General features: G+C 39.2%; 1 protein-coding gene across 1 annotated transcript; it reads left to right on the top strand.

The window, feature by feature from the left end:
* The first annotated feature begins 221 nt into the window (after positions 1 to 221).
* On the top strand, positions 222 to 3,091 carry eny2 (ENY2 transcription and export complex 2 subunit). The gene is made up of 5 exons (XM_056475819.1): positions 222 to 319; positions 627 to 700; positions 2,506 to 2,576; positions 2,664 to 2,738; positions 2,871 to 3,091. The coding sequence occupies exons 2-5, from the start codon at positions 633 to 635 to the stop codon at positions 2,996 to 2,998; spliced, it is 342 nt and encodes a 113-aa protein (XP_056331794.1). The 5' UTR covers positions 222 to 319; positions 627 to 632; the 3' UTR covers positions 2,999 to 3,091.
* Positions 3,092 to 24,295: the final 21,204 nt, after the last annotated feature.

The following is a 24,295-nucleotide window of genomic DNA, read 5'->3' as shown; positions in this document are numbered from 1 at the left end:
TTCTTTCCACATTGTGCTACTTTGCAACCGGTCGAAAGAATTCTCTAAAACAACTAACAAATTTAGCAGAATTTTGCTAATTTTTTAGGTGTTAACTAAGAAAGAAAACAAGCGCAAACAAACCAAATCAAATAAGCTCACACACCGCCATCCGTTGCACGAGCATAGGAACCATTAAGTACGGAGGAACCTTCCGCTGGTGATCGTGTTTCTGTGGGGAAAGTAAACGGGGTGTGGAACGGCCGGCTATTAACAACAGCAGAGAAAAGAAGCGCACACACGTCGATGAGAACATTATGATTATATTGATTAGTGTCTGGTACGTTTATCACAAATCGCATACTGTTAAATTATAATTTATACTAACATTGAATTTATACGACGCTACAGCCACGGGTCATAAAACACCCACCTGTGCTAAACATCGTAACAGTATTGAAACATATTATAACGTTACATCCTGTGTATTTCCTCTCTAATGTCCGTCTAGCTGCTGGTCTTGTTTGTTTAAGTTTAATGTAATTATGATGAAAGGCAAAGACATGTTTTGTGAGTGGCCAAGTTCAGACCTCACGTCTTTGGCACTACAGCTCGTCAGGTTTCATCATTTTAACTTCTCATTTCAGATTAATATGAGTAAAGAATCACAAATGAGGGCCGCCATTAACCAGAAGTTAATTGAGATGGGTGAGAGGGAGAGGTAAGTGACTCTAATCATTATGTTTGTCTCAAAAATAGCAAGTCGTCTACTCGTATTTTTTTTTTTTTTTTGGTTGAGGTAAAGTTAGTTTTATATTCGCACATTCAGACTTTCTCCTTAATAATATCGTTTCAGAAAAGTATTATTTGCAAACTCTAAATAGTGAAGTCATATTATCAGCCGATGAATATCAAAGTACAACATTATTCACAGTCAATTAAATAGTGCTAATGTTGTTTTCAAGTAATATTTACTTGTGATTTTAGAACCTATATTCAAATTAGCATAGTAGATAATATAGGGAACGTTATATGAAGTAATGTACGAATATAAAACCAACTTTACCTCAAATTTTTTTCATCTCTCTCAAAAACTCCCGTGATTTGCCTACATGCACACATGTCTAAAGTAACGTTAAGAAGCAACTATCATGTTTGTCTCACATTTCTAAAGTATATTTATTTTTTAAATCATTTAATAAATGTTGTAGATATTATTCTAATTGCCCTGAGATCTAAAGTATTTGTTTGGCTACAAAGTAAGTCGTAATAAATGACTGGAAGTTTTTTAAAAATCTTTGGTGTTAAGATGTTGAAACGCAATGGACACCATTGTTTTGGCATTATATGCATGCTTGACATTAACTTTTTTTGATCGCCACTGTGGCTAGTTGTTTTCCAATGTAACTAGCCACTTTCCATTTTTACTAGCCACAATTTTGTTGTTGGGAAAACATATTTTACATGCATGTAATTTGACTTTGGCATGCTAAAATTTGTTAATTAAAAATTTGTGTTATGTGCACATGCTTCCTCGTTTAATTACTTTGTGTGTGTGTGTGTGTGTGTGTTGTGATCTTGCTAAATGAGCATGAGCAAATGGGTTGTGGTTTCATAGCTGTGACAATTGCAATTAGTTTTATTTCACATGACTTTTTTAGGGCTCAACACTAAGGATTTACCTTTTTTTTCTCTGGCCACTCTTTCCTTTTTCCTTGCCACAAGTTTTAAATTATGTGTAAACAAGCCAAAATATAACTTTTTATTCAACAAAAAATGTTCTTAAAAACCAATTGACATTTTAAAAAAATGATTCTCATGCATCTAAAACTACTGCAGTCTGTCTAGGCTAAAGGTTCCAGATCATCAGTTAACTATAGATAAATTGAGAGCTAATCTCCTGTAAAGCAATGTTATTGTAAAGGATAATAAAACACTATTAGCAAGAATAAAATAAGCCGTGCAACCCAAGTTCAAAGAATAGTTGAAACGAAAGTGGCAACCGCTGCTGCAGTGTATGAGCACTGTTTTTTTTTTTTCAGTCTATTTCAAATAGAAACGATCGCACCAGTTGCGTTTACTGGCACGGTTGCTTACCGCAAGGAAACGGGACATGGAAAATTTTAAACACTCGCACTCATCATATTAGCTGTGCGTGCGACACTGTCGTCAGTGAGCGAGAATCGCCTGTGTCTCACCATGCGTCTGATCATCTTCTCATTCAGTCGTGCTGCTTCTCGATTCAAGAGCAGGTTTGCACGCATCATTGACAAACTTAAATTCTAATCTTTAGTGATAAGGCAGCACTGGTAATTAAAAAAATTTTTTCAACCACCCAAAGTGGCTAGTGGGGGTGTCTGTCTAACCTGCCACAGGTGAAATCTACCCGCATTTGGCGGGTGTTAATGTGAAGCCCTGATTATATGTATAGAAATACTGTCTGCATCTCACTAAGCTTTTTGCAAATTCCATGTATAGAAGCTGCATTGCATCTAATAACAATTAATTTTATTTATTTTTGATCAGGTTAAAGGAGCTGCTTCGAGCCAAGCTCATCGAGTGTGGTTGGAGAGATCAACTCAAAGCACTCTGCAAGGGTAAAAACACCGGTCCAATATCTCTCAAAGCTTTGCATTCGCTTCTGTCAGTTTGTATCGAGAAAATTTTGCTTGATTTTTTTGCAGAGGTAATCAAGGAGAAAGGTATAGAGAATGTTACTGTAGAAGACTTGGTTGCTGGAGTTACTCCCAAAGGAAGAGGTGCTGCTCTTAACCGTACACCTACTCCATTTTATTAAAAATTAAAAAATATAAATAGATTTTAAATATTTGAGTGACCAGAGCATCATTATATATATCATTGACATTCTTTTTTCCTCTTGTTTTCCTCAGCCCTGGTGCCTGACAGTGTAAAGAAGGAGCTGCTTCAGAGAATAAGAGCCTTTCTCGCGCAGCACTCAAACATGATGCGCAGTATTTCTGAAAGCGTCTGTCATTTTGTACTGACATTATGCCAATAGCAATGCCAGAAAGTTGAACTGTTTTGTGGTGTGATTTCACTTTTCGTCTTTTTGTTACTCCCAATAAAGGTTGACTATGTTTGTACATAATAATTTCAGACAGCTTCAATCATTTAAAAATCACCTCTGTATTGAACTGATATATTAAAGCGATAGTTCACCCCAAAATGAAAAAATACCTCTCCAATTTACCCACCCTCATGTTTTAAACCCTTTCGAGATTCTTTCTTCTGTTGAACACAAAATAAATATATATATATATATATATATATATATATATATATATATTATTTTTTTTGAGAAGAATGCTGTTAACTGGCACCTATTGACTTAAAAAAAAATGACTATGGATGTTCAATGGGTGCCATCAACTACAACTAGCATTCTTCAAAGTATCTGCATTTGTTTTGTGAAAAGAGAAGGGTGAGTAAATTCGAGATTTCATTTTTTTGGCAAACTATCCCTGTTTACCTAAAGAATTAATTAAAAAATATATCCGGAGCTCTTTTCACTGCAACTTTAGATATGCGGTGCATCCCATTTGGTATATATCTCCCTCCAAAGGACACTTCAGAGTGAAAAATAAATCATGGTTGCCATATTGGTGTCATTTCAAACCCAAGTGCTAAACTGGCTACTACTTAAGGCCCTTTGGAATGAAGGTATGATTTTGAAAAATACAACTGATGGACACATGAAGCCATCACCTTTAAGCAGAGAAGCTGTTTGGTGTCACACCACTGCACTCAGTTCAGAAGGGCTCATCCTTATGCTTTAATCCCTACAGAGGGACACTCATGAACTTTCTTATCCATTACTTGTCTGGACACCATTTAAAAGTGCGATGCAATTCAAGTGTGTAAAGGTGTTTACATGGACAGTCCTGGTCCCCTTAATTTTGAGCAAGAATGAGAGTTTACTTCATCTGTATATTCCTGCATTAAATGCCCCAAAATGCAATGTGATTGTGATGTCCCAACAATGACTTGCAATCACAGTGCATTGAAGTTTCAAAGTGCTCAAGGGTTTAAGGCATTCCATTTAAACTAATTTCAGATGTTCTGCTAGTAGTGCACAGTTCTGTAACATAATCGATTATCAAATGCTGCCTCTTTTAGGTTTTTTTCTGTACAGCACTTTGGTTGGACATTGAAAGGGCTTTATAAATATATTGAGTAATGATATGTATATATATATAGAGAGAGAGAGAGAGAGAGAGAGAGAGAGAGAGAGAGAGAGAGAGAAAGACAATAAATGATACAGAGAAAAGTTAATGAGTGAAGGATATTCAAATTTGCACTGGAATGCAGCCTTGTACACTACAAAGATACCCTCGCTCTGAAGTGTTCATCACTGCACCACTGCCCTCTTCTGGACGAGACTAGATTTGTAATCATCATGGAAGTATGATCTAGAAGTCACAAAATAATCTAAAATCTAATTTGTTCCACAAAATAAAGATTACCAATGTAAAGAAATTAAATCTGGATTTAGGTTAAAATTCTTAGGTTCAAAGATTCAAATTCATATATGGGCTGTTTAAGGCAAAGATTTGGCACTTATGGGCAAAATGTAATCTTAATGTAAGCCTAATGTGGACCATGTGGAAAATTATAAATTTGGCCCAATGATGGAGGATAATGTGGGCCACAGTTGGCAAAAATGTGGCATTAGTCATTTAAGGGTAAATCTGGGTCTAAACCTAAAGTGGCTCACAGGTGTGTAAGTGCAAATGTGGCCCCAGTTATCTTAAGACAAGTGTGCCACTTTTGGGACATATTCGGCACAGTAAACTCTGGCTAATGCAGCCGTTAGCCTATAGTGGCAAGAGAAGATATGGAAATGTGGCCCAGTTATCTCAAAACATATGTGGGCCACTTTTGGCGAATATTCGGCACAGTGAGCAATGGATAATGTGGATTTGAGCCTATAGTGGCACAGAGACATATGACAAATGTGGGCCACTTTTGGCAATATTTGGCACAGTCAGCTCTGGCTAATGTGGCTGTGAGCCTAAAGCGGCCCACAGAAGATATGGCGAATGTGGCTCAGTTATATGTGGACCACATAAAGTCACCATCATGGAGAAAAGGGTTTTCTTTAGTTGGGCTCATAGACATGAACCTCTTATTATAATTTTCTTTTGGGCCACTGTAACTTTTAAAAACTTTGCTTGAAAAGTTTATTCATTACAGCAAACAAGCCAAGTAAAAAAATAAAATAAAATAAAAATAAGTGAGGCACAACCTGTGATGAAATAATATAATTCACTGATGTTAACCAATGTTTAATTCATTATTAGAAGTATAACGTAATAACATGCTTGCACATGCCACAGAGTTATGAAGGTTTATAAGCTGAAATAAATTCTATGGTTTAACCTGCTCACAGAGACATCAGTAATCAGCGTATGAACCTCAACAACGGTGACAATTAACGAAATGAACAAAACTCACAGACATCACAAACAGGACACTAAAAGTGACAAAATCAACAACGTTAATATAAACAGCAGAATCAAAAGCAAATAATGAAAACTGTAGCATCAATAAGATATAGAATGTATTTATACTGCAATGCATGCTGGGATTTTTGCACTTTGCCACACCCAGCAAGTGTAAGGTGTTAGGCCAGATTTGGGCCAGAATAAAAGCAAATTGTGGCCCAGAATAGGGTCAGTTTTGGTTCATTTGGTTGAATTTCTGGCTAATATGTGATATTGTGGCGACACAGTAGCGCAGTAGTAGTGCTGGTCGCTGGTTCGAGCCTCGGCTGGGTCAGTTAGCGTTATTGTGTGACGTTTGCATGTTCTCCCCGCGTTCGTGTGGGTGCTCCGGTTTCGCCCCACAATCCAAAGACATGCGGTATAGGTGAATTTGGTAGGCTAAATGTCCATAGTGTATGAATGTAAATAAGTGTGTATGGATGTTTCCCAGAGATGGGTTGCGCCTGGAAGGGCATCAGCTGCGTAAAACATGTGCTGGAAAAGTTGACGGTTTCATTCCGCTGTGGCAATTAATAAAGAGACTAAGTCGACAAGAAAATTAATGAATTAACGAATTGTGGTATTGCTTTTGGCTTATTTGTGGCCCAGATCTGACAAACAGGGAGCGGACCGCACTAGAGCCATCATTCCATTCAGTATGTGGTCCAGATGCAAGTGTCTGGTGTGGACCGGATCTGGGCCAGAATAAAAGCAAACTGTGGCCCAAAATAGGGTCAGTTCTGATTCATTTGGTTGAATTATTGCTGATATGTGGTATTGATATGGCTTAATTGTGGCCCAGATCTGGCAAGCAGGAGTGGACCGCCTAAGTGCCATCATTTCATGCGGTATCTGGTCCGGATTTGAGCCACATGAATTTTGCTAGCAGGGGAGGGCATCCCCGGGTGGAAATAGAAGAACAAAGAAATATATACTAACAAAATTGGTAATCAAATTAATTAATAACCAAATTATTTAAGTAAAATAGTAGACTAAAGTAGAATAGTAGCAAACATTTGTCTTATATTGACCTTATTTTTCAATGCGGAAGTGAGCTCGTTTTTGCGATTGATTTAGAACGTCCGATCAGCTGCCTGGGAGAAATGACTTGGAATAATAATCCGCAGAAAACTGTCAAACTACTTGCCCTACAAACACGTGTTCGCATGATTAGACAGACAAAGCAGAATCAAATAATATGAAAATATCACTTAGGATATGCAGAGGTGAATATATTTTTCCTTGTTATCTCATTTTTAAAGAAGGCCAAGCCATATTCTTTACTCCAAATTAATAAATAAAAGCCAATATAAAAAGAATGAAATGTCTGTAGGCTATATTAAATTTCACTACATAAAACTATAACTACTTTTGCCTGAACCTATAACCTAGTCAAACCTAATCAAAAACTGGCAGATTAAATATGAATATACATTACAATTTAAAATTGCTCCTAAAAAGCAAATACACATGTTATATTAGCATAATGAAAACCGAAGCTCCTTTAATATCAACAAAGAACACAGTCTGGAAATCTCATAATGTTTCAGAGAGATTTAAAATGTCAGATTGCATAACTCTGGTTATGAAATTTCACAGGCCACACAAACCGCAAAGAGAATTTTAAACCAAGAGCTGATTTGTAATAATTTCTCGTTTTGTCCACAAACCAAAAACAGACATAAATTGTATTTCAGACATCTAGCTTTTCCAGATTTTTCCATGCAGGGTGTTCTCTAGAATCCACGGTTTTATTTTATTTGCATTTTTGCCTGAATTTATGAGACTTCAAAAGCAGCTCTTATGGAGCCCCACAGTTCAAGTCTCCATCTGCATGGGTGTGCATCTTGCTTTGAGGAGGGAGAAATTGGCAGAGGTTCGCCTCAGGTCTGAGAAGGTTTAAACATATTTACACCCTGTTGTGCCTCCGGGGAAACTGTTTTCCACCAGCTAATGAGACTCTAGAGCAAGGTCCACTCTGTTATTCTGGCATGTGCCTGCCGGTCAAACAGGCATCATTCTCTCTCTCCCTCTCTTCTTTAATTCTTCTCTCAGTAGCCCATTGCAAATTACAAATAGGAGGAAATACATCATCCCTTTTAATTTAAGAGCCAAGCCAAGGACTGCCAAAGTTAACACAAGGCAATCTTAGGTAATGATCAGCGAATGTGTATAAAGTTTCATTGAGCATGACTTCACATTTCTCTTGTTTATCCCATGATGGCAACATTTTTAATCCACGGCAGCTATGGAAGGAATGTTATGGAAGTGCAGATTTACTTTGGACACACTGTAAGCAGATTCGGCAGATTTGGATTTTATATTATAAGTTCAGCGTGGTGACACGGTGGCTCAGTGGTTAGCCTTACAGCAAGAAGGTCACTGGTTTGAGTCCTGGCTGGGTTGGGCTGGCTGCATTTCTGTGTGTAGTTTGCATGTTTTACCTGTGTTCGCGTGGGTTTTTTCCGGTTTCCCCCACAGTCCAAAGACATGCGCTATAGGTGAATTGAATAAACTCAATTGGCTGAAGTGTATGTGTGTGAATAGGTGTGTATGGGTGTTTCCCTCTACGGGTTGCAGCTGGAAGGGCATCTGCTGTGTTAAAACATATGATGCATAAGTTGGTGGTTCATTCTGCTGTGGCATCCGCGTAAATAAAGGGACTAAGCCGAAGGAAAATGAATGAACGAAAGTTGAGGGTTATAAATGACACAATTACTAAGACCTGTAAAACTGTAATAGTATCTCGATTGACACCAAACACCACTGATCTTTTCATTTGTTACATGTTTAAAATACAGGTAATCAATGAAAGTTAATTGAGTTCAAAACAAACCTGGTGTACTTGTTCCACAAAAAGAAAGAAAGGTTGAGTAAATCTTGCCTTTATACTTAAAATGAAGCTTCGGTCACAATTAGTTTACCCTCATTTCATTTCAAACCTGTATGACTTGTCTCACGTTCGATTTACTTTCAATCCTTCCACATTTTTTGTTTCTAGGAATGGCATGAGGGTACATAAACGCAATAATATTGTGTTTAATAGACGTCTAATAGACATCTAAATGTAGACAGCTTGGCTAAAACCTTGGCTTAACTTGGGCTGTCAGTAAAAATCTAATAGACATCTAAGAATAGCCCAAAACTAGTTGTCAAATAGACAGATTAGATCTTTTTTAACATCAGATGAGACGTTAAACCGAGGTCGTGACTCTCTGTGGTCTTTAAAAATCCCAGGATGTCCTTCGAAAAAGAGTAGGGGTTTAACCCCGGCATCCTGGCCAAATCTGCCCACTGGCCTCTGTCTATTATGGCTTCCTAACCCTCCCCATATCATAATTGGCTTAATCACTCTGTCTCCTCTCCACCAATCAGCTGGTGTGTGGTGTGCGGGTCTGGTGCAAAATGGCTGCCTTCGCGTCATCCAGGTGGATGCTGCACACTGGTGGTGGATGAGGAGATTCCCCCTTATGTGAAAGTGCTTTAAGTGCCCAGAAAAAGCGCTATATAAATGTAAGGAATTATTATTATTATTATTATTGACCCAAATTTTGCCAAAACGATTATGTTTAGATGTCTATTAGACATCTATTAGACATCTTTTAAAACAAAAAATGCTTTGCTGGGCGATAACAGAAAGTTCATTTTTGGGTGAACCATAACAGGTGGCAGGAAACGCCTCCGCGTCCCTTAATTGAGCTGTCATCTAAAACCTTTTAGTGAGCCAAACCTCCAGCACAGCAGTGATCAGCTGATTCCAGCACTGCGAAAGAGAGAAAAAGAGCAGACCTTGTTTATACTGTTTTGAATGCAAGGCCACTTATTGTCTTGGCTTAATTTGCTGTCCTCCCTTTGAAGTGCACTACACATTTATATTTCCTGACTCTAAAGCCTCTTTACCCACCGCCGCTGCAATTTGGATAGCACGGTTTCCATGTGGGGCTCTCTCGGGCACTCCTCTCATGATAGGAAACACAAGCAGTGAGCATTTCTGTGGCGGACGGGGCCGCAGAGAGGCCCCCGAGCGGGCCCAGACACCGCTGCAGGGCTTCTGGCACACCCTGGCAGCAGAATGGTTTCAGTTAAGAATTTCAGTAATCACTTTTAGGAGCGTAATATATAGCTGACCTTTGGCAGCGACACACGACCCCCACTCCCCCGGCGATTTGATCAAAGCAGGCGGCGGTGGCTGTGCAAACAGTGCTATCAGTGAACTCCAATGGATTTACTGCCTGCTTCTTCTCTCTTGTCTCGGCCCGAGCTGTGTTGCTGATACACGGAGGGAGAAGGGTTTCATCTTACAGGATCTCGCCCTCCCCGCTTGAATTTACAGCCCCGATCGGGACCCCAGCAACGACACCCCAGCCGTCCCGAGCCGTCCGCCTCTCTCATCAAGCCCAGCGGTTCACTTGTGGGAACTGGGAACACACATGTGCTATTGCACGGGCCACAAACTTAATGCTGGCTTTGAGGAGGAAGGATCCTGAAGAAAGAGAGCGAGAATGTAGAGAGTGGGAAAAAGAGCAGCCGTTAATCATGTCTTGAGGAGCCCCGCTGCAGGAGGGAGAGAGAGTGCATGACCTGTGTATCGCAGCAACTGGACAGCCCAAAAGCTGGCATGGAACCAGGTGTTATGCAAACCACTCAAAACAGAAGGAACTTCATTAACTATGTGCTTGAGAGACGAATGGCGAATGCTCCCATTCACATGCGCTTACAAAAGTGCACCAAACATGCACTTGTGGTTTCAAGTGCAATGAGTTCCTACAGATTACACGTTAAACCCTTTAATAGTAAACCAGATAAAATATTTAATAGTTAACTCTTATGCACTTTTTAATTAGATTTTTTTTAATTAAATTGATTTCTGTTGTCCACATTGAAATAAAAAACGTCGGTTCACACACACACACACACACATTAGTCATTAGTTAGTACCAAATACAAAACTGGAACTATTCCAACAAAATAGTTTAATGTTGTGGTGCAAAAATGTGTACACACCGATGAATGTGTTTGGAGAAAACATACATGTTACGTGTTTCACAGGGAAAATCATGGGGCCATACAAAATAAATCTGCATAAACACTACCGGTCAAACGTTTGGGTCAGTAAGAATTTTAAATGTTTTAAAATAAGCTCATTCTGCTCACCAAGGCTGCATTATTTTAATCAAAAATACCTTTAATAAATGCAGCCTTGATGAACAGATTCATTTTATTTAAATTATTGAATAAAATCAATAATTAAAAAGAAAAAACTGACCCCAAGCTTTTGACCGGTTGTGTATATTGTCCAAAGTGTCCATTTTCACTGAGAAATGAATTTACAAATCTTAATTTACAAAGGGGGTTTCACTCATTTATTGATTTTCTCTTATTCGTTATGAGTACTGTAAAACACAACTTGTAACATATCATAATCTAATGTATTCCACAAAGCAAGACATGCCTAATCAGAATAAAATGACAAACATGTCTGAAATGTCTGAAACTGCACTCAGCCAAGGGCTTGAGGAGCCTATTAAAGGGTTAATGTATTTACTTTCTGTTCAAAATTTATCGTTGGATTCTGAGCATGTGTTAAGGGCAAGAAAGATATGATACCAGAGAGCTATTTATCAGTCATTTTAGTTATCAGAGTGATGCTCTTATCAAAGCCATTATGACCACAAATCATTGTCAAAGTCTGCTACCAAGTCAATTACATTTTATGTAATATTAATCCATTGTTTAAAGCTTTTGTTAACTATTAATCGCTTTATTTTGGCTGCATTAACATTCTCTCAACCATCTCTAAAAGCTTGTATTTGTGGAAAAAAGATTGAGGAAATTGAAATATAACATCAAAACACTTTTATCTGTCCTGTCAGTTTCTTATCTCGACACAGCAGCAGCTCTTAATGCCACTGGATTGTCTGACATAATTCAACTGAATTGCACTATAAATATTCCAGTGGGCAAAGCGTGAGCACCAAAGTCAAGATGCAACCATGAAAGGAAAAATAATAACCACTGCCTTATTTTTATTCTGTTTGTTTGGTGATAAAAATCTGAGGAAAGAATTCTTCTGATGTGGTCCAATGGTTTTCTTTAGACATTTTATAAGTTGTGGTAATTTTCAGATGTGTGTCTTTAAAACCACCCTAAAATGTGGTACAAAAGAGCAGTAATACAGATTAGCCACCTGGTGGCGTGGCAACATCAGAGTCTTCCTGGATCAAATGTTTCTGACAGGACAAAACCTACTGGCAACAAAATGCAGCTGCAGATGGAGACTACAGCAGTTGGCATTGATCATGAAGTGATGCGCAAGTGGGCTTACCGGTAAGATGATTCAAAAACAAAACCAGTATGTTTGCATGCTTGGAAAATATCAGCAGGTGGGCATTTAATAAGCTTGGTATAATGGGATGAATGATACAGATTCATAAAAACACCCATTCCCCAGGTCATGCTTGTTTATTGGTTGACATGACCGGGAGTGTTTATTTGACTCATTTCATTACAATGTGCACAGTGTCATTAAAAGTCCACAGGATGTCCTGTGTTTTTATGAGTTTCTTGGCAAAATGGGGGAAAAGGGAACTGCTTCCTGATTCTACCACAAGAGTGTAACCACCTAAGGTTATGACCATCCTGAAAAACAGCAGGAAAAAAGAAACTAAGTAGTTTTAGCGTTGATTCACTTTCCTCCCCAGAGGACACATCTAAACAGCAACAAGAGAACAGGACCTGATACAACTTTTTTATTAGGGTGGCCAGAAGATTCAAAAGCACGCATCTTTCTAATGAAGCTAATCTCTAATGACGTTAAGGTCCAAGTAATTATTAGCTAGCCTTTACTTCTACCAATGAAGAAGGTATGTTACAGCATTCCTGTTAGTAAGGCAGAATTGTTTCCTGCTTGTCTTTCCTGTGTCAGCCTTACTGATAAGCAGCGGTGTTTGGTTGGTAAACTAGAGTCAAGGTGCCTGCAATAAAGTGTTTTGTGAAGGTGTGAAGGTTTTACAGCTACATGTGAGGTCATCAGAGCCGTGCTATCGGAAAAAAACATGCAACATTGTTACGTAACACTGCAGGAACCCAGCTTGTTTAGTATGCAGGTGCCAGGCGTGCGGGGTAAGAGTGATTCACCTTGCTCCTTGCTGAACTCTTCCTGCTTAATTAGTCTGTTTGACTCCACAGCTGTGAAAGAGCACGTCCCTTGCCAAGAAAAACAATAAAACAATTACTCCAATGATGCATCATGTGCAGCTCACAGAAAAAAAGGAGCTCTGGTGCTTGCAGAAATCCAACTCACCTCGGTTCTGTTGACCTGAATATATGCAAGTTTATTGCCCAGCTGCTTCTTTCTGCACTTTAACCGGCATCTGGCTGACGTCAATTAAATGGCAGTTATGCATTTTATGCAGATTTTACTTTAAGATTAAGCACTTCTAGATTTCTACCTCCGATATGGAGATCTGAAAACAACTGCACCCTTAAAAACAAAGGTTTTTTATTGGCATTGTTTGCTCTAAGAAGAGCATTTAACATCCATGGAATCTTTCCAAACTTCACTGGCCTGACCTCATAAGGTGATGGATGCTAGAGACTGCAGTCTGTAGAGCCCTTGTTAGTCCACCATGCTAAAGATAATGGATTGAATCTTGTTTATTATGGTAATCGGAGTGGTTACATTGTTGTGGTGACTGGAATGGAAGTGAGGTTTGGAGGGAAAGTATAATGAAGGTGAACTAGTAGGAGTTGTTATTGTCCAGGTCTCAAAATTTGCTGTAGCTACTCCACCTCCCAAGCTGGAAACACCGCCACAGGGGTTACATTGGTGACATAACCTGGATATAAGTGAAATTTGGGAGTGATATAACAGAGGCCAACTATTAGGAGCAGTGTGGGTGAACCTGGCCTCAAGGGGTGCACTAGAGACTGACACTAGATGCTGCAGTCTTTAGCATGCTTCTTAGCATGCCTAGCTCCCATGCTGGAAATCTTGGTTTGAATCTAACTTAGAGCAAGTAGATCCGGAAGACATTGGTGTCATGACCCAAGTGGTAGTGAGGTTTAGGGAATTAGTACAACAGAGGCCAGGTGGTAACTGCAACATACAGATGTTTTTTTTAAGATGCTATTAGTCTACCTACATCCAACGTTGGTGCAACCAGAACTGGAGGGGATAAAATTTCTAAACAGCCTTTTTACCTCCCCACAGTCCACAGTAATAAGCAATAATTAAAGTCCATATTGTTTTTTTTAACTCAATTGTGACCCTGGTCAACATTATAGATTTGTCTTTCATGCCAATGTGCATGCTAAGAACTTAATTTATACAACTTTAAAGGTGAAGAATTTTTTCAATATTATTATTTTTCTCTCACTCAGTTCCAGATTTTACACAGTTGTCTCTATCTATCAAATAGTTGGCCAGATATTGTGCTATGCTAACAAACCATACACCAATGGAAAGCTTATTCATATAGCATTCAGATCATGTATAAATTTCAATAGACATTTATTACCAGTGTTGTGGTCAAGGGTCACAATTAAATTTTTAATGTTCCCTCATGCTTTCCAAGTCTGTTTTTAATGACAAAATAATCACTATACAACATTTAGTTTGAGAATGCCTGTTCAATGGCATCACCACAAAAAAAAAACCACTTGTAACTCTCATTTTTAAGAGTCTGTAGGGCTCGTGAAGAGTCTGCTCCAGCCTTGATACCACCAGAGTTGTGGTTAGCACTGGGATCAGCTGAGACTCATGTGGCAGGCCAGGCCTTGCTCTCTGCAACTCAGAAGGACTGAGCCGCCCGCCAGCCCCCACTTAGTACACATTCCAAGTTTATTCCCAAAGCTTCGGCCCTCGCTGATGAGGGCAATATGCAGTACTGTAACTTCAAGGCCATATGTCAACAAATGAACATGCATACACTCCACATCTCCACCAGCCTATAGATCACATACAGCAATTCACATACACCTGATATCAAGCTCATACATAAGTACAGCATACGCCTTTTCCCCCAGACCGCCATCGGAGCGATCCAAACACAGCTGTCAAAACTCCACCACTTCCAGTGTAGCAGAGGTGAGACAGGCGGGGTGTGGAGGAAAAGGGGAGCGTGCACAGTACGCACACATCAGCCCAGCGCTATGTCATAGACAACATATGAAATGACTCCTAGGACCTCACCCCAGGCCTGGGACCCTCCTTGCCGGGGCCTCTCTGTCTCCCCACCAGCCAGTCATGTTCAGCGGCCCAGTGTCCAGCTCCACCCTGCTCGGCTCACAACATGTTACTGAGCTGCATGTGCACTGCTGAATCCGCATGCATGATATGAGCTGCTGACTCTTAAGAAAACCATACGCAATCAAACAAATGAAAATGAAAATTTATATGGGTGTTTCTTCAACTAACTATGGGCACATTTGGCCCTGTGGGCTTTAAGAAAATAAACTCACTTAAAACCCACTTCTACACATTAATTAGTTCAATTTGTCTGTGAACAATGTCAGCAGTGGTTATATATGCGTCACTGGAGAGATCTGTGAATTTGGTCATTTGTTTCTAAAGCAAAAAAATTAGTATAATTTCTATCGGATATCAAATTATGTATTGTATTAGCATTACGTCATTAAATTGACAGTTAAAAAAATAAATAAATAAAATGCTACGCTGCAGGCATAGGACGTCAACATGCCGTCAATATTGACGTTGTACCTCAACGTCGTGAGGACGTTAGATTTTGTTTGGAAATGAAGATCAATCAACGTCAATGTCCAACCGTCCAACCTAAAATCAACTATATATCAACGTCTAATCATGTTATACCTTGACGTTGTGTGGACATTACCAATATAGGGCGTCAAACACTGGATGTGCCGCTCTGCGCCGAGACATGGCGCGCACATGACTGTTGAAAGTATCGCACACCAGACGCACACATTCACATGCTATTTAAAAATGAAAGTAATCAGATGGCGCTCTGTGGCGCGGCAGAAATATGAACAGTGTCCTGAGTCGTGGCTGGGTGCCACCGACAAGCCGCCGGCTTACGGCGCCGGCGTGTGTATCCTGATAGAAACGTGTGTTTAGAATTCTGAAATGCATGGCGCTGCGAGGCACTACGCGGCACCTCTGCCGAGCGGTGCTTCTGGTGTGTGAGCCCCTTAAGACATCTATCAGACATTAGATTTTGGTCACTTTCCATCACAACCTAAAATCAACCAAATATCAATGTCATTTGACGTCACTATTGGATGTCAAAAAACATTGTCCTTAGATGCTGGCTAGACATTGAATTGGTCACTTGATGTCATGACCTACAGTAAAGCTAACCTAATATTAACATCTTAGTATGATGTTGTGTGCAGTGTGCCTGCTGTATAGCTTCGTTTGTCCCACTAAATCTATTTCAAAGTAAGCATTTCATCCATCGTATCATGTTTCCTAAATCATTTTAATCTTTATATAATTTGACACAATTAGAGCTTTGTTTAAAAGGTCCCAATACTGGTTAAAATGTATGAAAACTGTAATTTAATGTCATTTTAAAAAGCAATAATCTATAACTCTTGGGACTACACCCATATACAGTAGGGATTAAGAGGCATAGCAAAGCAAAGTCCATATTGCCACATGCTTTAAATGTTTTGTTTTAGTACAGACCAATTTACTGTTTGTTTATGTCTCGGAAGAGCCTTTTAAGAGATCTGAATTGCTTACTGACTTTTCACTGTATATTTTGTTGCACACATACATATACACCCATTCAAATACACTCAGACAGCCTGGTCTCATGAGGAACTACTACAGGAAATGTTGAATTTTATGCCTCTGCTATAACAAAGAGTTCCTCAGACTTGTGTAAAGTTGGACCCAATATGCAATTATCTACTACTGCAGTGAAGCAAGGACAGGGTTGGTTTCTCAAGGTCACGTTGACACTAAATCGTAATATCCATAACCTATACTCCATATGGTTGTGATAACATTTGGACCTTGCTTCCACTTCCAGTTAATCAGAGTGTATCAACACACAATATTCCTGCAAGTGACTGCCTTGTGGCAACCGTGGCCTCACAGTTAAATCCTTCTCATAAATTATCAGATCCTCTTTAGGTCAGCGACATTAGTCTAATCCCAAGTTATATTCCAGGATGTTCTGGGGAGAAGCTCCCGAGAACCTACTCCATATATTTGTGGACAGTATTTTTTATGTTGTGTAATGACTTGTCTTAAAAGTAGCCCTTAATCCCGCTCTATCCTGCTCTCTTAAATGAGGCGCGAGGAATGCGTCAGCGTCTTCAGGCCTGTTGCAATGCAGGTGAGCGACAAGACGAGGGATTAGCTCTCAAACTCACACTCGATTTTATCAGATCTACATAGGAGATCAGGTCCAGCCCTCAGGGCTTCATCCTTGCGACAGTCACCACTGCATTTAAGTGATAGTGGCCCAAATCTAAGATGTTCTCAACTAAAGCTCAGTACTTTCTGATTCTCTTGAAAGCCTCACAGTGTCACTGAGGTCAAGTGCCTCATTATGCCCCTGTGTGATTAGCTACAAGTTTGGCTGATTAGCTGGCATTCACCTGACAGTTTTGGATGGCTAGTGTAAATGTGCTTTTCTCATGTTAGCTCTGGTACAAGGAAATGGTGTGGTTTCAGGATTTCAAGATTATTACGGAGATCCTTGGTTCCCCCACCACATTAAGTGGTTGTGGTGCACACTCAGGTCCGGCGGGAGACCATAGAAACATACACAGTGGTTTAGCGCTGGGCAAACGCCAAGACAAATGGCTGCTTCAGGTGAAAACAAACCTGGCCAGAGCAAGCTGGCCTCTTTTATTTTTTTGTTCCATCAGAGGGTGTTTTTTATTGGAACGATCCTACTCGAGCTCCTCCACCCTGTAGCACATTACGGGCATGTGAATTCATCAAAATGAGGAATTAATGTTGAAATGCCACTCTGAGAAAGAAGCGGTTTTCACAGGTGCTCCAGGATTTAAAAGAAACAAGCTCTTCAAAGCCACTAAAAACACACTCTTTGTGACATTAAATGACGGAAACTAACAGAAACAGAGTGAAGATTTGTCATCTATAAAATACAACTTCTAAGGGTAAAAAAGAAATGGAAATTTCCCATCCACATTTCCCCCTCACAACCTTGTAGTCTTCATTACTCCTGGCATCCGTGTACAATTGACCATATCTGGCGAAAGACCACAATAAAAATATTGGCCATACCCCGAGTAGTCATAAATCCTAAGGAGGGAATTTTACCTCTGCTATTTCACAGGGTCATTTCCCTGTGTGCAGGTTCATATTCAAATATTCATATTTATGAGCAGCCAATTCACGTTATGGCCTATTATGACAACAGCCAGTAAGAGGAAGGCTTTCATATCATTTCTAGGTAAAAATGTAATTTAAAAAAGCTTCATTTGGTTGTTAGTCACTTATTTTTATGTACTGCATACTTGTTAAAGGAAATGAAAAATCTCACGTCACTCCAAACCTGTATGATTTTCTATTTTCCACATAACATAAAATATGTTTTTGTCCAGTAAACACTTTTAATAGAAAAAATACATTTTCATAAATATCTTTTAAATTCCACAGAATAACATCAAACAGGTTTGGAACACCATGAAACTAAGTAAACTATGACAAATTTACATTTTTGGCTTAAAACTACAGGGTGTAGTGTAATAATCCTTTTAACAATTACATACCTGGCTCAAACCAACCAGTCTGATTGGATGAGTCAAACGAAACTGGTTGTTTCAAGCTCATTAATGTACAGTCTCAAAGAATGCCTAATCCCCTACTTCACTGCTTATCCATCAGGTTCTGCATGGGACCCAGGATAGTCACCTGCAGCACACCTGAGGGAAGCCTGTTGAAGAGGTTAAGTGGCATCAATTAAGAGAACAATTGGTTTAGTCACACAATTAAGAGCCTAAGTCTTGCTGAATGCAAAAAAGACCCTGAAGGACCACAGCCAAGGATCTCAACATTCACTCAATCTGGACAACCCACCCACCCCCCTGCAAACCAGTAGATTACCAGCTTGGGGGCTAAGGGAGCAGCACTGTCCCGCTGGGGATGGATGGTTTGCACTGTGATTTAATGCTAATGAAACGGCCTTTGCTGTAACTTAACCTCTCTTCAACGAGGGCAATAAACAGTCTGTCTTTCAGCACCAGCTCATACGAAGCTCAGGGAAAGCATCATGGGAAAGTCTGCCAGATCAACGCCAGTGACACATATTGTGTTTTTTTTTTAGGAATCCTAAAGTCCAGATGGCAGTAAGGAGTCCATCGGAGAAGTGAATCAGCAAGCAGAGGTTAGAAAGCTAATTCCTGCACAAAAGCCCCTTCTCAATGGTCTCATAATCTGTTCACATGTAGCTGCATGTATATAGTATGTTGAATTAATGGTCGGATCTGCTTATGGTGAGAAATCCCCATCACATGTAGAGGAGACCCCTTGGGTTAACACTTACTGACATTCCACAAGACGCTCTGTAGGTCATGTAACATTACACAAGCCTCATGCAACGTTCCTTCATTTAGACAAGTGCCAATGTGCACCGTACATTCGTATAGCATTGCAGGTGGAACTCATTAACATTTGGCTCGGTGAATTTCTGCGCGGCCCATAGAGGAAGGGGCCTGATATGAAATAATATCAACACATACATAGATTTAAAGACACACTTTCATTGGTCTCCTAAGGGTCATACGGAGCCAAATAGGCTATTAATTTGCCTGTTCACCGTTATTTCACAGTGGATGAACTTAGGCAAAAGCTTCTAATTTTCATGGTGCCCGAAAGTGTGGAAAAGGAAAAGTTATTGGTCTTTTCTGACTGATTTTCTGTCACTTTGAATGCAGCATTTATGCTAAACGGATTTACTTGCACTTGTTTCTGTTTTGATTCTTGCATATTATTATTGTTGCATAAGGAATGGCTGTTTATAATGGCCTTGTTGTCCCATATCAATATATTATGTAATAACTAAATCTAAATTATTGCAAGTTGTGTCCTTGCATGCACATATGGGAGTTATATTAGCCAAGCTGTATGCATGCTTAGCATGTAAGATCTTATTATTGAAATAAGAGACCTAAAATTGACAGTTTGTCAATTACTCACTTATTTCATGACTTCCTTCTTCTGTGCAACACAAAGTCTGACTTACACTCACCAGCAACTTTATTAGGTACACATGTCTAACTGCTTGTTAACTCAAATTTGTAATCAGCCAATCACATGGCAGCAACTTAGGCATGTAGACATGGTCAAGACGATCTGCTATAGTTCAAACGGAGCATGAGAATGGGGAAGAAAGGTGATTTAAACTGACTTTAAACAAGGCATGGTTGTTGGTGCCAGATGGGCTGGTATTTCAGAAATTGCTGATCTACTGGGATTTTCACGCACAGTCATCTCTAGGGTTCACAGAGAATGGTCCGAAAAAGAGAAAATATCCAGTGAGCGGCAGTTCTGTGAGCACAAATGCCTTGTTGATGCCAGAGGAGAATGGCCAGACTAGTTCAAGCTGATAGAAAGGCAACAGTAACTCAAATAACAACTCGTTACAACCGAGGTATGCAGAAGAGCATCTTTGAACGCACACATGCAGAACCTTGAGGCGGATGGGCTACAGCAGCAGAAGACCACACCGGGCATGACAATGAGTTCATTGTACTTAAATGGCCTCCACAGTCACCAGATGTCAATCCATTGAGCACCTTTGGGATGTGGTGGAACAGGAATTCGCATCATGGATGTGCAGCTGACAAATCTGCAGCAACTGCGCGATGCTATCAATATGGACCAAAATCTCTAAGGGATATTTTCAGTACCTTGTTGAATCTATGCCAAAAAGGATTAAGGCAGTTCTGAAGGTAAAAGGGGTCCAACCCTGTACTAGTAATGTTTCCTAATAACGTGGCCTATGAGTGTATATCTAAAAAGGAATGAGAATAGAGCTGTTAAGTTTAAAATGAAAAAAAAAATCACCCTAACAGTATCCTTAAAGTGATTTGTGCAGTATTATGTAGTTAATATATAATTATTTTGTGTGCCAAATAGTTTAAGTCATTATGTAGTGATAATAGAAAATGAGGCACTCATATTCTGACATGTGAGTCATAAAGATTCAAAATAAAATAAGGGAAATAACGATAAGACATAACTTTGATACAGTTCCACAAGAAGTTTGGCCATAAGAGAAATGGTCATGCCCAACTGAGCCTGGTTTCTCTTGAGTTTTTTTTTCCCTTCACTTTCGTCAATTGGTGAAGTTTGTTCCTCGCCACTGGCTTGCATGGTTCGGAACTTGTGGAGCTGCACATCGAGAGATTTGCTCTTCAGTGTTTGGACTTTCAGCAGTAAAAATTTAATCACACTGAACTGAACTAAAATGAACTTAAACACTGAAAAACTGGACTGACACTGTTTCAATTCACTATAATCTTCTATGTTAAGCTGCTTTGACACAATCTACATTGTAAAAGTGCTATAGAAATAAAGATGAATTGACGTGAATTTGATGTTCCTTTTAAACACATTCTGCTGATTAGTTAACATGCCAATTACTGTTAGGTTTAAGGTTAGTAGTAAATTTGCCACAGAGTTGTCGAATAAATGTTAGCTGACTATAAGAGGATTGATCCACTTTTCAATCATTCAATTTTTTAAAATTGTTTTCAAGAATAACTTTACTGGTGACCTATTCTGGCCTATTTTATGTATATGCCTACATTTATATTTTAAAAGTTTAGAGTTATAGTTAGTATTTCTCTGTAGAATGATCAAAATCATTTCTTAGCCCTGGAACCATTTTCTTTAATTAATGAGGTTAAAATCATGAATGTCCAATTGCAGAATAGGCTCAATAAAAGTTTATTGGGTGGCTAGGAAAATTATAAGTTGGTAGTACAATAAGCTGCATACACTTGCAAAGTTTAATTCAAGTCAGAATGTCTGTAGGTAGACTGTCAAAGTAAAATGTTAGCTATTAAGCAGGCAGTCTACAAATATTCTAATGATTTCTATTTGACATGTAATGACAAAGTTACTTATATAGTCTCAAGGGGACCATCAAAAAAGTGTTATATGATGCTACATTTTTCATTTTGAACTAACCCGTTAAGTAAGTTTTTGTTCTTGGCTATCTTTCTCATTATATAGGCTACATATTCACAAGCACACACACGCAAACGCAAATAATATCAGATCTCACTGGGATTTTTGCATCCTACTTTCCCCTAAAACATAAACGTCAATTGCCGAAGTCTGACACCTCGCATGCGGTGAACAGGAACCGCTACGCCTCTCCAAACGACCTGATTCCCAAAGTTTCTTCTAGGCTCATTATTTCCAGTTGTAATTGGAATAACATTCTCTTAATAACCCAGCAGGATCAGAGCTCTCCTGTTTGTCTGGCACGACTCACAAAAACATCATCCACCTGGCTGGAATAGAGCCTTCGCATGGGGTATCAAAACATAAATAAAAATCATGCTTGATGTGACATCCCTCGAGTTCATTCTGTAGACAGATTCATGCTGGATAGAGTTTCCCCCAACTAGTCTCAGCTGCCTGATTGACTGTGATGGGCTTTTTTACGCGCCACACGTGTTGTTTCGATTCTTCGTCTGGGCTGCATCGTCAGTCTTTCAAACACTTCTACCCCCTCCCTTTCCTTTGGCTCTGTGCGCAACTGCTTCCCTCAGGGTTTATAAGATAATAATATATTTTTTAATGAACCACTAGCTTGTTTCTTAGGAGACTGTGTGAGTAGCTTGTTGTCACACAACACCACCTCTTCCTCTGCTCTGGAAAAAACATGACTTGAATTAAGTTTGGGAGGTAATAATTTGTGTACTGCGCCGAGTGGAAAGGCTTTGTGTATTGCTTATTGAATTGTGCTTCTGTGACATCCGGAGCAGCTCCTTTTGGTCAACAAAGAATCTCACCTGAGTCAAAACCACAAGCCAAAAGAAACCTTGTTAGTCCTTGCTGACGGCAGTGTGCTCTGTCCAAAACCGCTTTCCCTGCTGTCAAATATGCATATAGCGGTGTCTCTTATGATTCATAATAGTATCAGTGTACACATCCATACTGTTGTGCGCCTCTTCTGCGGTGTCAGGTGGCCTCTGAAGGAGCACTGCCATGCAGCTGTGCTCTCGCATAACCCGAGCGGAGTGTGAGGCTGAACTTTAACACCAGACGCGGGTCCAAGTCGTTGTTTTGCATGTCAGAGTCCAGTGTCTACTCCAAGCAATTCACAGCTTGGGTAAAGTGTCATGACAGGATGGAAAAGACGTGTTGTGAATTTCTAATGGTAGAGTTTAGTCAAGGGGAGTCTTGCAAGTTCTTGATTTGTGCCTCTAAGTCAGCAGAAACAGTATTGTATCATTTACAATAATACTACAGAAACATAAATATCATCATATTTTAATAAATGTATATTGTTTATCAAATAATTTAATAGTCTAATTATAAATATTGTCTTGTGAAAATGAAGAAGAAACCGCTTCATTAAAAAGATGTCTTAAATGTCTTTAATAGAGCAATCACACCAAGTAGTTACAGGAACTGTTATAGGAACTATCCACCAAGCCCAGTTCCCTACCAAATAATTTACACCAGGACCATTTACCTGATTGCATTCACACCACCCCAAGGGACTCTGAACTGATGAAGCCATCTGGACAATGACAGCAAATGAAGATTAACTGGAAGATGGAAGTTATTTTTGCATTGTGTTTTGAAGACGTGTGATAATCTCGATCGAACATAGATGTTTGCCATGCTCTTGAAACAGCAAAAAAGGAGGGCCAAGGCCAATTTATTCTTCTACGTCGAGTCGACGCAGGTAGTTTGGGCAAAGCCTTTCTAAACCTTGACACACACCTCTTAAAAAAAATGATCTACATGTCATAACAATGCAGAGCGCAAGAACTGTGATTGTCTGACTTGGTAGCAGTCAGCATGGGACAAGCTACTTGAAAATGTAGTGAGTTATGCTAATAGCTACACTACTTAAAAAAACTACACTAAAAGCTACCCTCTGGGAAAAAAGAGCTACCTGACAAAAGTAGCTTAGCTACATCTAAGCTATTTTTGCAACTTCAATCCAAGTCAATCATATCTTAGTGATGAATGAAACTGTCAATGAAACATATGAGGCATAATTGTTCATAATTGTCTCCTTTACTGCAAATAATATGCTGTACCAAACAGACAAACAATTATAGAATATACTGTAGGCCTAACAGCAAAAAAATCCAATAAAACCACATACACATTTACACATTTAAATTACTATAGTAATTTATAGTAAAGGAAATACTTAGAAATAAGCATTATATTGTATATACATTTACAACTCTTCATTATTGAATTACACTACATAATGTAGTATCATTAGTAACTATCATGGACTAACCGTAATTGCCATAGTATACTTTAGCCTTTACTACAGTAAATATATATATATATATATATATATATATATAATATATATATATATATATATATATATATATATATATATATATATATATATATATATATATATATGTATAAATATAAGTGTGTGTGTGTGTGTGTGTGTGGGTGTTTGTATATGTGTGTGTGTGTGTGTGTGTCGCTCTGGGTGACGACCTGCAGCAAACAGGTCTGTGTAGTCCTACTGCACAGCAACACAAGCAATTCGCAGTGCAAAGCGACAATCGACAGTTCATTTCAAGGCAGAGTGAGCGACTTCCTGAGAGTGAGCGACAAAGTTGAG

The sequence above is a fragment of the Danio aesculapii genome, chromosome 16 (genome assembly GCF_903798145.1).
Source record: "Danio aesculapii chromosome 16, fDanAes4.1, whole genome shotgun sequence".
NCBI lineage: Eukaryota > Metazoa > Chordata > Actinopteri > Cypriniformes > Danionidae > Danio > Danio aesculapii.
Note: the sequence above shows the minus strand (reverse complement) of the source record. Positions and strands in the feature narration are given on the sequence as shown.

Bases quoted from the DNA above. Each gene is read 5' to 3' on its own strand.
- eny2 (XM_056475819.1), top strand. From the start codon at position 633: ATGAGTAAAGAATCACAAATGAGGGCCGCCATTAACCAGAAGTTAATT. The intron at 701-2,505 runs GTAAGTGACTCT...ATTTTTGATCAG, and splicing joins GAGATGGGTGAGAGGGAGAG to GTTAAAGGAGCTGCTTCGAG. The intron at 2,577-2,663 runs GTAAAAACACCG...ATTTTTTTGCAG, and splicing joins ACTCAAAGCACTCTGCAAGG to AGGTAATCAAGGAGAAAGGT.